Genomic DNA, 16,012 nt, shown 5'->3' on the forward strand with positions numbered 1-16,012 from the left:
CTTATTGTCGGTCAGGTCGGCCATTGCTGTTAACTCAAGCTGTGTGTGTGTGTGACCAGTGGTGCAGAGTAACTAAGTAATATATTAACTATAATATTCTTGAGGTATTTGTAGGCCAATTTCACTTCTACGCCACTACATATCAGAGACAAATATTATACTTTTACTCCGCTATAGGCCTATTTATTTGAAAACTTTTGTTACTTTGTAGAGTATTACTAAACATTAAATGTTCCACTTAAACCAGGCCTACATTTAAACCCATTAAATAGGCTACCCGATCTACAAGCTCATTTTCTAAATTAGACTGTTGGTTTTTATGTTTATGTGTTGGCCTGTTAAGTAGTAGCACTTTGGCAAGTTCAAGTTCCCAAAATAAAAAACGCTGACCTGTTACATTCCACTTATTTTGGCCTCTAGGTTCACCATAGTTATAGGTTCACATGCGGCGTTGTTGTTGTTGCTGCGTATAAATTGGCCGGCAGATGGCGACGATGTACCATCAAAGTATATGATTCTATCTTTAAATTACTGGCGCTGTCATGCATGTCTCCTTCAATACCCCATACTTCTTATTCTTACTCATTGGAGAGGCAGTTGTGTAATATGATCATACATTATGATCACAGAAGTGCAAGAAACCTTTAGCCTACTAATGTAATGCTCTTTGTTTACTTTAAATCAGTTATACTATAGAATAAAGTGTGCTTCCATTGTCATTTGGCTTGCTTGGTGCACTGCTTGATTACACAGTTGGTCTGCTGGTGTTGCTCACTGACACCTTGTGGGTCATCACCATGCTGGCTTGAGGTGGATTTTTTTGTCCAAATTAAATTTTTGCCATGGACATACAAATTAACGGATAATATTCCCAGAAAAACAGAGCAGCAAGCCCTAATATACTGTATAGTACAGTGGTCAACAAGGGACCTTCATGGTTCCTTGAAGTTGAAGGTAGGTCTGTAACTCTGGGGGTCCTTGAAAGGTCTAAAAGGTCCTGTTCTAGTGGACTCCTAATGTGTCATAGTCAATCAGTGTCATAGGCTACATATTCAGAGGAAAACCTGTATTGTAGACATTCAATAATTGGGTCTTACTATCAAAATAATTATGTAAAAATGACATTTGCCACGGTTGCAGTTACTGTATAGTTCTCAGTGTGAATGGTATGGAGTATATCAACACGAAATCTACCACTCCATTCTGAACTCAAGACACCATGGCATCAGTTTGTTTGCATTCTCTTTTATTTAAGTCACGAGTGACTTCTTGCTCAAATGATTGACAATACATGAGTCCCCTCTCCCCTTCCAATGAGAATAACAGACAACAGACTAATAGATGTAAACATCTGAATGTTGACAGAAAATAAATGTCATTTGTAGCCTGTAATATTTAGTATCACACGGCGTGGGGAAAAAGTGGAATAATTAACAGAGCGACAAAGACTGTATGTACAAAATTAAAGGTGTTTTGAATCGGATCATTAATAACAAAATGGCAAACATTTGGATTACCACGTTACTGTGTTCTAAGCCTGATTTATGATTCATTGCAAGACGGCGGTGCTCGCCAAAGAGGACCAATTGTATTGTCAGCAATCAATGTTGTGTGACATAGTATAAATTATCAGGCTTTACAAGGCCATGTATCCAGTCTGGTCTGTAGTGAATACAAAATGAAAAGCATGAATAAAACCATATGAACGCCCAAAAAAATATATAGATGTATATATACCTTTTTTCCATTTTGAATACTCTCATAAGATAAAGACTATCCAATCACAGAGGGGGAATAAACGGTACATAAAGAGTTGAATCATAAGTCCAGAAGAAAAGGAAATAAATTCCACTGGTGAGATTTCATCTTATAAAGCAGCGTTACAGTTTATGGCTATTCTGCAGCCTGAAGGAAAACTTCTTTCCCCAACTCTGAATTACACTTGAATCATCATCATACATCATGTATTGAATGGCATAAAAGAAGAAAAAAAACAGAGTACAACCACTCCCTTCCCTGCTGTGGTGAAACCATTCACATTCGGACTAATCCAATGGGCATCCTCTTAAAGCCCTGTTATACTTAAGTTGCGTGCTGATGTTGCATGCCGAAAATAGCCGATCTACAAGATCGCATTCGGTGCGTTTTCGGCGCGCTACAACGGCGTGCAACCAAGTATAAATCAGGCTTTAGCTCTTTAGCCAAAACGATTACCGACCTCTGTCTATACTAGTGTCATATATGCTCTCTTAAAAGTCTGAATTTACTCGAGAAAACAACCAAGAGAACAAAGTTGTTAGCCAGCGACCTATTTGCGGCGCTAACCCGACAGCTAAACGGTGCCGTCTAAAGCTCACTGCCTTGGTCTCCCTGTTGCTATTGTGCCCAACAGGTTCAGCAATAATGGTCCAAATCCCGCCGGACGTTCCCCTATACGGACAATCGTGACATGGTGACAGCGTGGACAAAGAGTTAAAACACGTTAAGCATGGTTCGCCTGCCGAGAACTAGCTTTTAATGGTGGGACAGAAACGTGGCGCTTCAGCGGCTCTCAGTCCCAGTTCTCCCAGTCCTCATCCAGCTGTGAAGAAGAAAAGAGAGAATGGTATGTTTAATTTATGGTAGTCAATTGTGTTTCATATTTAGGTGGACGGTAAAAAAAAACTATTTAGGACATTTCTTTACTGATGGCATTCTTCTTCAGGTCAATTCATATATCTCTGCTGTTGGGCCAAAACCTCCCAACTCTAAAATGTTCATTTTCAGGAAAATGGAAAAGGACATTGGAGTTAGGAGGTTTTGACCGAAGGGCTTTTTACTACTTTTCATTGGTTCAATATTTTTTTTAACCAACACACAGATGTAAAGGGTGTTCAATAGCCCTGATTTATGCCCAAAAAAATCTAAAACATAAAAAATTGAGTTAAGAGGTTTTGGCCAGACAGTGACAATATATATATATCCATTATGGATAGAAATATTGTCACATGATCAATAAAATGAGACTATAAACATCCGCAAGCTGGTTCTACTTCTAAATCATGTTCTGCACTTTAAACTCGGTTCCGCGTGAGTGTAGTTATAATATGAACCATCGTAGGACCCACCTCTCCAGAAGCTTCTACTGTAGATAGTGCCATTTGGACTTCTTCTTCTGTCATATCCAGATCAAAGTCTTTCTCCCAGTCTTCACTCACATCAGTACTGGAACCTGGAGGGGGGTTACAGGAGAGGACAAGATAAGAACACACACAGACTGTGACCTCGCATCTGTTAAACATTCTGATTGTTGACAGTGTGACTAAACCTGATGTTTTGCGATTCAGTCTCTCAATAGACAAAAATAAGACATTGATCAAGTCAACTGAAAACTAAAAACAAACATCAACTCTCAACTCATATACTGTAAGTCATTTAGAAGATACTTTTATCGAGAGTGACTTAATAAATGCATGTTCAGAGTAAGCGACATGTGCTCTAGTCAATAATCAAATTATTGTCTTAGGAATGCGACAAAAAAGTAAATATTATTGAACACAAGTCTCCATGGCATGAGTAATCAATATAAAAAGTCATTTTGGGGATTAACTACTGCTTTAACATTATATACTATATAAACACATACACTAGAATCAAACCATGGACGCTAAGTCCACATGGCTGATGTGCTCGCCCGAATCACCCACTGGTGCCCTGCATCGTACCTTTCTTTCCGTTGTTTGAGGGTGTAGACTTCCCGCTGTCAGAGTTGAGTTCGAACACTCTTAGGTCCTGTGGGCCTTCTTCCTTTGCTGTATCAGGTCTGGGGTTGGCGGTGGGGACAGGGACATTCGAAGCAGCCGACACCCCACCAACGGCAACCTCCAGCTGGGCCGCTGTTTCTACCTCAGCCTCAGGACCTTTTGCAGGCCTCTGGTGGTCCTGTGCGTTGTCAGTGGTGTCCTCCAGGCTGGCTTCTGTCATCTTGTCGTCCAGCTCGGTGACCGCGGGCCCTGGCAGAAGCTCCACCTGTGTCGGCAGACTGACGCTGTCGCTGCTGACGGAGTGGGCGCCGTCTCCGCTTGGAGACAGCACAGGGCTCAGCGCGGTCACCGTCGTGGGAACTCTGGAGGCCGGGGACAGCAGGGCAGCGGTGTCGTCCAGCGGAGGCGTAAAGTCGAGGCGGGATGGAGACGTGGCTCCCAGGAAGTCATCTGGAGTAAACATTGATACAACAGAGAGTTGGTTATGATGGAGTTAACAGGCTGCATACCATCGCTGGAAAAAAAGTATAATTCTTCATCTTTCTTTTTAAAGATTTGTTTTGGGGCTTTTATGCCTTTATTGATAGGACAGTAGACTGACAGGAAATGGGGGGAGAGACGGGGAGTGACATGCAGCAAAGGTAGTCCGGATCGGGAATCGAACCGGCGCCAGCGCCAGACATCCATGCCTATGTGGCAATGCCTAAGTGCTATGTGCCCAGACCAGTAGGCCAGCGGGCGCCCCATAATTCCTCATCCTAAAAGAGTATAAAGCTTACCCTCATCTTCCTCCTCCCAGCCCAGGGTTTCCGTATGACTCTGCTCTGCTCGCTGCTTCAGGGCCACTCTCCTCGCCTCCTCCTGGTGGGCAGATAACACAAAACAACTCATGTGGCGGTAAAAATAAACTACACCCTGGCACTGGCATCTACAGGTTGAGACTTTAAATTAGGTAGCACTGTTGGCCACGGCGCGCCCCAAGTTCTTTTAGCTGTTTTAACCATCTACATGAAAATATATTAAATAATTACACGATTAGGATGGGGCCACTTGGCTTTGAGGGAGGGGGCTCTGGTTATCAGAAGTAACTGCTATGTGACAACGGAAGTCAGTGTTTCTAAGAAGAGTAATTGCATTACAATATACAGTTAGTCAATTAGCAGACGCTCTTAATCCAGGGTGGTTTACAGTAAGCAAGGTAAACGAGAAGAATATATCAAACGCATAGAAATAGTAATCTAGGATAATAGGTAAACCAAGAACTTAACTTCATTAGTCTACTCTAAATGGTATATCACAACCTAAATAATCTTACTTTGAAACTATACTATAGGATGCCAGATTAACAAATGAACAAAACATGCTATCTAAATACATTTTAACCTTTGCATAACTAGTCAAGACTAGAGCAAGTGCTACAGCAAGTGCTATGGGCTAAGGTGGAGTCTGAAGTCTTCAGATTACGGCAGAAGATTACGAGGGAGTCTGCAGTTCCAACTGCAACACAGAGTTCGTTCCAGTTTGGGAGTGTTCATTTGGAGTTAAAACAGGATGATCAAGTTACTGAATCTTGAATATACTGTTAGCATAACTAAAGACTAGTCTTGTGGAAACTGATAAGTGGATGCAAAAAGAAACCAGGTGTTCTGGTATGTAGTGTAACACCAGGAACAGTGAGGTTACATCACGATTCTTGCACAACAACTTCATAATGCTTCCTAACTTAGCTCTTAATTGGGCAGCACATAAGATTAAGTCTTGAAAAGCTGACACATGCGAGGTACTACTTGAGAAATCTCAAAGGCAAGGGGAAAAAATGTCTGTATACCTGCTCCAACTGAAAGACTTTGTAGAAATACCTCTGCCAGAATTCTGAATGAGCTACAGCTGCTGGTACCTGTGTGTATGAAGCGAAACAGAGATCAATTATCGGTTCCAAAACTGAGGTATTCCATTCATGTATCGTGTACAGCTCGGCAACAGCTTGTTAGGGCTTTCACGATTATGACATCTTACATGTCGATTAATTGTCACTCAAATAATTGCGATTAAGGATTTAATTGTGTTTTTGTCGTTGACAATTACATTTCTGTTTGGCTTTTAGGCTTTGAAGTTGCACATGGCAGATAACCTAAATAAAAATATACAAAGAAACTACTGACATATTTGACAACTTTATACTTAAAAAATAACATTGATAGTGGAAATAGCCGATCTACAAGCTCACAACACATCAAGTTGTGAGCTTGTAGACCTGCTATTTCCACTTTTTTGAAAATGTTTGAATATATATGAACATTAACACAAACGATTATGACTATTATGACAATATTTGCGATTATGTCAAATCATTGCGATTAGATTATTATGTAATAATTGTGACAGGCCTGCTTGGCAACAGCTTGTACCATTTTAGTGTAGAGGGCTCGTATTGATGGACTGTTGACCAGAAGCTCTGATACTTCTCCTTTCTTCTCCTCCAAGCTGAAGCTGGACAGCCAGTTGTCAAACTGCTCCAGGGGACCTGGAGACAAACCACTACAGATGAAAACTCAAGCTCGACACAGAAGAGAATATGGAGAAACTAGGTAAGCTTCAGCTTTGTATTTGGTGCTTCGACATTTCGCATTTTCTATCTTCCAGCAGATGGGTTTTCTTTACCTAAATACAGAGTGGTGTCAAGCAATCGAGCATAAGCATTTGAGGAAATGTTCATAGCTTTCATAGCTAAAATATATTGAATACATTTGCTTATAAAAACGTCAAGGATGGTGACTCTAGTGTTTATGAATGGATAGCTCCATTTGTACACAAAAAAATATATCTAGATATATATTTTTAAAAATATAGAAATCGTAAAAGGGAATCAGATCGTTAATAGGTGATTGTTCTACCCTCTTACACTAGTTGTAGAGTCACAAGTTAGCCCCTGTGATGTCTCTTACCGTCAGGTTCATTGCAGTATGTAGCAGGGTCGGCCTGTAGACTGTACAGACGAGCCTGGAGGGGAGGCATATGATTTGCTGTGGTTATTTGTTTGAGATGCATCATATGATCACATTTAACAGTTCTGTCAAAATCATTCCAAGGTCAAATGTTGGTTGTTCAAAACATGGCTTTAGCTGTTAAGCTTATCCTTTCCTTCATTAAATAGGAAAGAATGAGAAACAACCACCGAAACGGAAGAAATGTGAACACCGATTTTGTTGAGACTTTCCACTCGGTACATTATTACAATATACACTTCTCTAAACTCCCAAGTTAATAGCCCACATTACAGATGGGATTTCCCCGGCCAAGTCATACGAAATACTATGAAGATGGTGTCCCAATTCCTCCCTGCTTGGTATGTAATATACTAGCATCGTGTCCAGGAGATGGTCTTCTGAACATGGCTCGGGAACCCTTGGTTCTAGGTTACTTCAGATAAGACTGGTGCCCACCTTGGTGCTGTCGTAGATCTCTGTGGTGCCCGCCGGAGTCGCCACCAGCGTGATGACATCACAGTCTATGGTTTTATCAGGGGGCGGGGCGAGCGTGTCTGTAATCACCCCTAAGAAACTGGAAAGGCCCTTCTTGACCTTCTCTGTGGTTTCCGAGGAACCCTCCACCTGAAATACATTGTAGAATGACATGCAGAACATTAACATTAATGCAAATAATAACCCAGCTACTCTCAATTAGCCTTATTTTTTGTTATTACTAGATAATCATCATTCTTTTAAAGACCATTGATAAAAATACGTTTTCAATAATACACAGTTCAAGTATAAGCAGTCACTCATTCAAACGTGTGGACAGTTTGTCTTTTTTTTTAACTTTTGTTATGATTTCTGTAATTTCTTTAGGGTGAATAGTTTTTTTTAAGAACCTACTATTTTACAGTGTATTGTAATGTTATGACGAGTAAGAAGGGTGCCGGACAAAATAAGCTTTTGCTTCTCTCTGCAAACTCTTGGGCTTTTTGTGTTGATGTATGCAATTTTCTGTTCAATGTTTTAATTCGTTCAAGCTAAAAAAGATCATCAAATCAAATTGGGAGACAACTTGCTCCTTCCATACTACTTCAGGGAATAAACAGGTTGCTGAAACAAAGATCTTAGAACAGTGCCTCAGATTAAAGATGTAAATTACCGTTTGTGCCAGGAGACTCTGCCAGCTAGTGCACAGGCCATGTACTCCTAGTGAGCACATTGCCCCGGAATCGAATCCCACCCTCGTGTTGTTGTCTCTCCTCTCTCTCTGTCCTTGGTTCTCTGTCTCCCTACCCTGATCTATCTGAAATAAAGCATACAAAAAAAAGGTAAAATTACCGCAAGTTTGTTTCTGACGGCGCTGGCTGTAGCCACGATGGAGCAAGCGGTATCATGTTGTACCACATTGCTGAACTCGGTCAGGTCTCGCTTTATGAACTCAAAGGCCTCAGATGACTGGGAAAGAAGGTGCACATTGAAGACAGAAGGCAGCAGGTTAATGTTGTTATGTATTCAGTACAGTGGCGAGAATATTCTCTGGAGTATGGTCGGCTTGTTAAAAAGATTAGGTCGTTACAGACTTTGGCAACTGTATTAATGGGGCGCTTACCTTGTCTTTGACAACCTGGAAGCTTTGCTGAAGCCAGCCGCCCCACCAGCCTTCTCTAAGATTGGAAGAGAATTAAATATTCCAGTTATTATTCCAACAACAAATGGAATTGAAAGTACTGTGAAACAAGTTCCCACTTAAAACACATGACAGAATGCTAGACCAGTGTTCTTTTATAGCATGCAGCAAATAGCAGATCTAACGCTTGACCCATTGTGAGCTTGTAGATCAGCTATTATCAAACACGCAGGGCAAGACCTGCGATGTGCGTTGTCTTGGCGCTTAGCGGAAGTTCTCGAATTTGACGGAAGTGCTGCGATTAAGAGAAGTTACGTCATGCAGTGCAGGTCTGTTTACACTCCCCAGTGAAACAGCGAGGTTATTTACTAATAGGCAATGTATGTAAGGAACTGATTTGTGAAGCAAGCAATAGCAATATTTTTCTTATTTTGGGGACCACCTGGAAACAGCCCTCCCCATAGAACCACTGAGATGGACTATGGTGGTGGAACCAGATCATGTATTTATTATTCCCCGCTGGTGGCTTCAATGATTTTTTAAGTTGACATAAGTGTGAGTTCTACACCTATTTCTAATGTCTTTTTAATTTTCTGTGCAACAGCCTAGCTTCATTTCATGCAGATGCAAGACTGTATTCATTACAGTACATCCCATGTACATGATTAGGCAGATTATTAGGTTGCTTCGACATTAGCAACAAATTAAAGAAAACATCAAGATAAAAACAACTAAATGGAGCAACTTGCTATCTGATCTGCAACCTTGACAGCCCAATCATCCTAGTCTCTGATAAACAACTAGAAGCATACGGAAAGCTTGGGTTATCCTCTTTGTAACTGTAACAGTTTTTTTAATTTATAAAAATCCACCATAGACATGTTATGACCTATCTGTCAATAAAACTTTATACACATTTGTGTGTAGTACAGTACATGTACAGTATGTAGCAGCATTTTTGTTTTTGTAATTTTTGAATAATATTTTTTTTTTTCCAGAAAACTTAGGTCAGGCCTAAATGGGTTAACAGTTTGTATGTTTAAAGTCGTTTTAATGCAGTCAGATAGGACTGTCAAGGGGTTTGCAACTCTTGAGTCATAGCATCCAAGTGTTGCTTGCGGCTAAAATACATACACATTATACAACAATCATGTATTTTATTCATGTATTCGAACACTGTCTCCATTTAAAACATGGTTTATTTATCTCCATAGGATTTACACCTGCATAAATAAACGATAAATGGCATTGACATGTCATCTCGTTCAGTTGTTGACAAAGCAATTTTAACCTAACGTCAACTACTATGCTAGGCAGGAGTAAGCTAAGTTGGCTAAACATGTATTGTTAACTACAGCTAAATGCCACCAGTGTCATACACGTTTAGATAGCGATGCAGTTGAACGTCAGATATTTATTATATTCCATATATTCCATATTCCATTTATTATAAGAGGCTTTAGAATAGATCCAGTCAGTGATCGCGTCCAGACAGTGGACGCTAAGCTAACGTGCTAAACGCAGCCTGCAGCTGGTGCAGTGTTTTGGTAAACAAACCAGGAGGACTTCCTGAAATGATTTGCAGATCTTTTTGACGTGACATCGTTCAAACAACGGATAAAAGCCCGCATAAACCAGAGCTGCGAGCGCATAAGGAACGCAGGCAGCGCACGCCGTCACATAACGTTCGTAACTAAAGCGTTAAATAACAAAAACATAAAAGTATTGGTGCGACTTCGCTCTCACCCTTCAGCCATCTTCAGACGATGACATCATCATGACAATGTTTACTCCTTCTTCTTCTGTAGAGGTTTAAGGGCGGGCCAGGAGCGCTCCGCGCATTACTGCCGCCCTCCTGTTGGCATGAGTATTGCTTCATGGATCCAATCATTATTATTTTAAACTAACCCCAGCAGGGCAGGCAGTGATCATCATCATCATCACCATAGCTTGAAAGATTCCATCCAAAAGGAATAACCCATCTAGGCATTAACAATAATAATTTGACATTACATGTAATTTATTAGGAGGGGTGTGTGTGTGTGTGTGTGTGTGTGTGTGTGTGTGTGTGTTTATATATATATATATATATATATATATATATATATATATATATATATATATACCGGTATGTCTGTGCAGACTGTGGTAACCTGCTTGGTTTGCCTACAAAGATAGGCTTATTATCTAAAACGTATTCAGCCTTTAATTCCATCCACATGGATATGAAATTGACAGTATCCAATTTAAACCGACTGTGTGCTACTGCCTTTATTCTGTAATCCACCGGCTGTCCGTCTGTCCGTAACGTAACGTCACACTTTTGCCCATATACTCTTATCTCCAGCACTGTTGCCCCTATCCATGCCAAACTTTGCACACACACTCCTTGGCTGGCAAATCACAACCTCCACCCCTGATTTCTCACATGGCCCTCATCAGGCCACCATCAGGCCAATCTTTGCAAAACATATTTTTGGACACTGCTCCTACAGATTTTGCCCTAAAATCACGCAAAGCGGTACACAGTATCTCTACAGTCATGTCATCAACATGGATCTGTCCCATTTCCCATATTCCCTCCTGATTGGCTACGATTGCCTTCTAAAATTTGTATCTGCAACGTCACGGTCGCTTATCTCCCGATTAGGGAGTCTTACTGGTTTTGTAATCAGTGCCAAGCAGTTCCAATCTGAATCACTACAGACTCACTAGACCCCAATGATTGGTTGTAATTCTGTGTGCGTAGGCTACCTGTGTGTGACTGTGTGAACGCCTATGAATTATGTGCTGACTCTCTCCCATCTGTGCCCTGTCATTGTCCACATTTTGGGGCGAAGAGAAGCAAGTGTAAACAGGGGCGTCACAAGGGGGGGGAGTGGGACTGAGTTACTAGTGCCCAAGGTAATTATTTTATACTTTAGCTATTGAAAAAATTGCAGATATACAAGCTCACAGCGTGGCACCGAGTGCCGCCCTACGAGCTTGTAGATCTGCTATTTTTGAAAAGTCGTGAAAATGTGTGTAAATCTTTGAATATAAATTAGGTATTTCTTAAGTGAACATTTGTAACTCAAATTTTGCTTCTGGGAGGTCCCTGGAACTAAATATTTTGAGATGGGGGGTCCGTGGCCAAATACGGTACATATCATTTTGGGGGTCCTTCACATGAAAAGGTTTGAGCACCATTGACATAGAAACATAGGTTTTTCAAAAGAAAAACTTAGAAGGATTTGAAATATTCAAAGACTTGCACAAATTTCAGGATCTTTCAAAAAATAGCAGATCTACAAGCTCGCAGTGAGCTTGTAGATCTGCTATTTTCCAATAGTTAAAGTACCCAGGGCCCAGAATTTGGTGCGACACCCCTGAGTAAAAATGAGAAAGGGGGGGGAAAAAAGGTCAGACAGCAAGCTTCTGGATGAGTGTCCTCACTTAATTGAAGTTCCCCTGCATCCAGACTCTGCACAATGTGTGCGTATGTTCTGCAATATGTCTGCCCTGTCCGGGCCCTCAATCCCTTTAATTGGGTCTTTCAGTGGCCTAATTAACTCTGTCGATGCACACTCTGCTGAGCCAAGATGAACACGCACCCCTCTATTGATTAGCATCAGAATCAGTTAACCTATCCATCTGTCAGCGTTCAGTGGGACCATTAGACTAGCTAATATTCAAGAGAGGATTTAGCGGTCCCAGACTGTTTACACAGTTTTAGTGCCTTTCTTTTTTTCGTTTTTGTGCTTGAATCTCTGATGTGAGGTCAAGCTGAACAGTTTGTAATAACATAATTTGATGCCTGGTTTTGTCCGAGGAGGATATATAGTCTGAAAAGGGTATGCTGTAGAAACACAAGCCTCCTATGTTGTCTGACTGACTGTCCTTTTGTTTGAAAACAGTACTATGAAACATAATATATTCCACAAGCATTGTAGGGCGGCTATTTACCTCTAATTTATTATGAAAAGCGCTAAAGTCCCAATCACTTTAAACCTAGCGGCCCTATTTTGCGCATGTCATTATAGTCAAAGATTTGGTTAAAATATGACACAATTATGTGCAAACATTTTTACAAATAGTGAAAATTGCTGTAAAAAAAGGGGATGAGACCAAGGCACTGCTTGTGGAAAAATTAAAAAGCCTTTAATAGTCTGGCTAATGTATACCAAGAATAAATTTGAAAATTGATTATGTCTATGCTCTCAACGCAACGATGTGTTGGATTCAACAAATAGAATAAAGTATACAGGGCTTAGTAAGTGGTTAAAGCCAGTGTTGGCATTGCAGGTTATCTTATGTTGTTCACAGAGGCACTGTCCATATTGTATGATTTAAGATTCATATCCATTACCCCCCCCTCACACCCAGACATTCACACACCCTCTGCCTGCCACGCCACACTGTGGGTTAACACCATCTGGTGTCGATCAGGAAACACCAGCTTTTGCACAAGTCAATGTCCCTAATTATCCACCTAGAGCAAAGGGAGACAGATCCCCCACTAATCCCCACAATGTGTTCTGCTTCCCATTCCCACCTGTGCCCAAATAAAATGGGGTGGGGGGACCTTGTGGGAGGACACCCGGGTCTCAGTGTCGGGACTCGAGGGGGGGAGACCGGGTACCAGGTGACGCGGCAGCACTGGTTCCCCACGACAGAAGCTCCGTCGCCTGGCCCGGGCTGGCTGGCAGCTGCCTCCCCCCACTGGGACATCCCACAGCTGACAGTCCCCCAGCAGTGACAGGGGCCCTTTACAGTTTCAATAGCCTCATAAATTAGAGCTAACCGCCTTTGTGGCGAGCGGAGTGTCAGGGCTTCTGGCCCGACAGCGCTTGTTACCATGATGAAATGTAGATTGAATGGAGGAGGTCTGTGTTCCAGGCACGAGAGCTTGGCCTCCCTCGGCCTTTGTGTCCCATTGTCCTCCACCCATTGAGGGCTCACAGGATGAGGAGGAAGGGGGTGGGAGGGAGGCAGGAGCCAAAGAGAGTTACATCTCTTAATTTCTACCCCTCATCTCCAGCTCATCTGTCAGCCCGTGGGAGGAAAAAGCATGTATTTTACACGCTTGATTTGTTGCTAAGTGAGGGCCAGCCATTGTTTTGCTGTTTGACTATAGGCTATGCTCATGGCAGTCAACTTCCATAATGACTGTGCTTGCAGTTTATTTAATTGATCATTGATTACACCTATGATTCAATTCGAATGTTTTTATTGGAGAGATTGGGGTTCAAATTTGAATGTTTTTTTTATTGGAGCGCCTGGTGTTCAATATAAATGCGACAACTTATGAGTGCAATGTTTGCGATCATATGTTTGATATTTAGTTTGAACCCGTTTCTTTTCTCACACATAACTCCAATATTGTACAGCTCTAACCGGAGGCCTATTGAGATTGTCTGGGCATTAACCATATCCATTTCTTAATACCAATACAGCCATATTTTTTTTGTTATTATTGGACAGGGACAAATGCCCTGCGCCAAGAGATGAGAGGAGGACTGTGGCTCTGTCCCTCTCTCGTCTGTGTCAGACAAAAGTGACGCGCCGTGCCGGCGCCTGTGTCATCCTTTCATCTCCTACACCCTGTTGAGGTGAAGATGGATGGTCCCTCGAGCTCTCAAACGCCACATGTGCAAGTGCATTGTCTGGCCCTTCTGTTCCTCTTTGAGAGGAAGGACTCTCCAAAGTGGGTTAGCAACCAATACCCCTCTCTCCTAAATGCCCTCCTCCTCCCCATGTCCTCCCTCCCTCCATCTATCTCTCCTCCTACCTCCTCCACTCTCTTCCATACACCAATACACCCCACTGGGTCTAGCCAAGGGAGTCTAGCCTCCACTCTTTCAATAGCTATACCTCTCTCCTACTTAAGCGTAATTTATAAAAATATAATTGTTATAGCATAGTTTGATGGTGCCACTTGCCAAAAAGAACAGATCGCACGTTGTTGGCTAGTAGATCTGTTATTTTTTTTGGCAAGTGCTCCGTCACACAATGTGAGTATAAAATAAGTTGTTAATCCTATTTAATTCATTGAAAACTACACCCCAACTCTCGAATAAGCTGATGTTAGTTTTTTTTACCCAAAGAAAGAAGGAACAGAAACAAAATATTCATTATAACAAAATTTAATTTAGGAAAATAGAAAACCTGCACAATAGGACACAGCGGTTCCTCATTTTAGACACCGTTTCACCACAACAGATATCTGATAAATTAGAAGCAACAATCTTTATCCCGATAAAGCCCCAGTGCATTTAAAAATGTTCAATGTTATAAAAGCAAAAAGAATATTATTTATCAAAAATAGCAGCGGTTTACATGATAAGAAACATACAGTATGTACAGTATCTACAGGCCCTGGCTCCTGCCAGAGTTTGATCAGTTCATTTAGGTCTTCTTGGACAGTCTGCGTCCATTTGTACAATTTCAGAGACGTCCTGCTCCCTGCTCCAAACAGCCGGTTGTCAGTTCTCAAAGAGTCTCCTGCTCACCTGTGCAGGGTGGCTGTGGTGGTGGGCAGAGGCTGGCACAGAGCGCAGGGACAGGGCATGCCAGGGAAGTGCCTGTAGGAGCTGCTCAGGTGGTGGATCGGAGGCGCGTGGAACCCGAGGAAGCCGGCCGACGGGGGCGAGTGGGGAGCCGGCGCCGAGGGGTGCTGCAGGGAGGAGGCCGTGCTGCCCACCAGGGAGTGCAGCGAGTGGGCCAGAGGATGCAGCGAGATGTGGGGCGCGGGAGGAGGAACGGGGGCCATGCGGGAGTGGGCCGCCGCCGCAGCAGACCGGCTCTGGGCCGCAGCGGCGCTGCCTCCGTAAACGTCACCCACCAGCTTCTTCATCTCGTCCAGGGAGGTGGACAGCATGAGGATGTAGTTGCGGGCCAGCAGCAGGGTGGAGATCTTGGAGAGCTTGCGGACGGAGGGCCCCTGGGCGTAGGGCATGACCTCTCTCAGGCCGTCCATGGCCTGGTTCAGGTCGTGCATTCTCTTCCTCTCCCGGCTGTTGACCTTCAGCCTCAGGTCCTGCCCCCCCTCCTCGGGATCGGAGCCGCTCTTCATCTTGCCGCCTCCGACGGAGTGGTGGACGGCCTCTATGCCCTGCTCGTGGCAGTAGTTCTGGAACATCTTGTTGGTGAAGAACCCTCCGACGGAGTCGTCCACAATCAGGTCTGGAGATGAAGAGCGGCTGCAGTTGGAGCTATTGTCGGAATCCATCTTCAGTCAGAGATATAAGTCACACAAAAAAAATCTAAAATGGAATAAAATTGACGAGGTCTTGGCTTGTGAATGCAGAAGGCCTCGATCCCCTGAAGTCGATGTTCTCACACTCTCACTGGTGTCTGAGCTTTGCTGGTCTTGTGTCGGGTGATGAGAGAGACTGTTTCCAGGAGAGGCTCTGATTCAAGTGTCCCCCCTCACCAGGCCTGCTGGGTGTATTTATACCCCCCGGGCCAACAAAGGAACAATACGGCGCATAATGAGACACTTAGGGCCACAGCCAATTGCAGAAGGGACACACTTTCACCACTCCTCTCCCACCCCCAGCTCTACAACCCCCATCGTACCCCCCCCCCCCCCCCCCCCCCCAAACTGTTCCACCCCTACACATTAACCAGGCAGGGGTGGATTAACATGTTAAGGAGCACACCCACGGGTGGTTAAACAGCACTGT

General features: G+C 42.9%; 2 protein-coding genes across 2 annotated transcripts; both read right to left on the minus strand.

The window, feature by feature from the left end:
* Nucleotides 1-1,229: 1,229 nt before the first annotated feature.
* Nucleotides 1,230-10,117, minus strand: bsdc1 (BSD domain containing 1). The gene is made up of 11 exons (XM_080751435.1): nucleotides 10,092-10,117; nucleotides 8,328-8,382; nucleotides 8,057-8,173; nucleotides 7,187-7,354; nucleotides 6,689-6,743; nucleotides 6,152-6,267; nucleotides 5,572-5,640; nucleotides 4,523-4,604; nucleotides 3,705-4,193; nucleotides 3,108-3,211; nucleotides 1,230-2,581 (listed from the first exon to the last, which is right to left on the minus strand). The coding sequence occupies exons 1-11, from the start codon at nucleotides 10,100-10,102 to the stop codon at nucleotides 2,552-2,554; spliced, it is 1,296 nt and encodes a 431-aa protein (XP_080607561.1). The 5' UTR covers nucleotides 10,103-10,117; the 3' UTR covers nucleotides 1,230-2,551.
* Nucleotides 10,118-14,832: 4,715 nt separating this feature from the next.
* Nucleotides 14,833-15,555, minus strand: olig4 (oligodendrocyte transcription factor 4; the record flags this gene model as incomplete). The annotated part of the gene is made up of 1 exon (XM_080750235.1): nucleotides 14,833-15,555. The coding sequence occupies one exon, from the start codon at nucleotides 15,553-15,555 to the stop codon at nucleotides 14,833-14,835; it is 723 nt and encodes a 240-aa protein (XP_080606361.1).
* Between the last annotated feature and the right edge of the window lie 457 nt (nucleotides 15,556-16,012).

The sequence above is a fragment of the Nannobrachium achirus genome, assembly GCF_963921795.1.
Source record: "Nannobrachium achirus genome assembly, chromosome: 20".
Taxonomy (NCBI): Eukaryota; Metazoa; Chordata; class Actinopteri; order Myctophiformes; family Myctophidae; genus Nannobrachium; species Nannobrachium achirus.

Coding starts and splice junctions, on each gene's coding strand:
- bsdc1 (XM_080751435.1), bottom strand. Junction 8,174..8,327: donor TCCAGGTTGTCAAAGACAAG/GTAAGCGCCCCA, acceptor CTTCTTTCCCAG/TCATCTGAGGCCTTTGAGTT. Junction 7,355..8,056: donor CCGTCAGAAACAAACTTGCG/GTAATTTTACCT, acceptor AATGTATTTCAG/GTGGAGGGTTCCTCGGAAAC.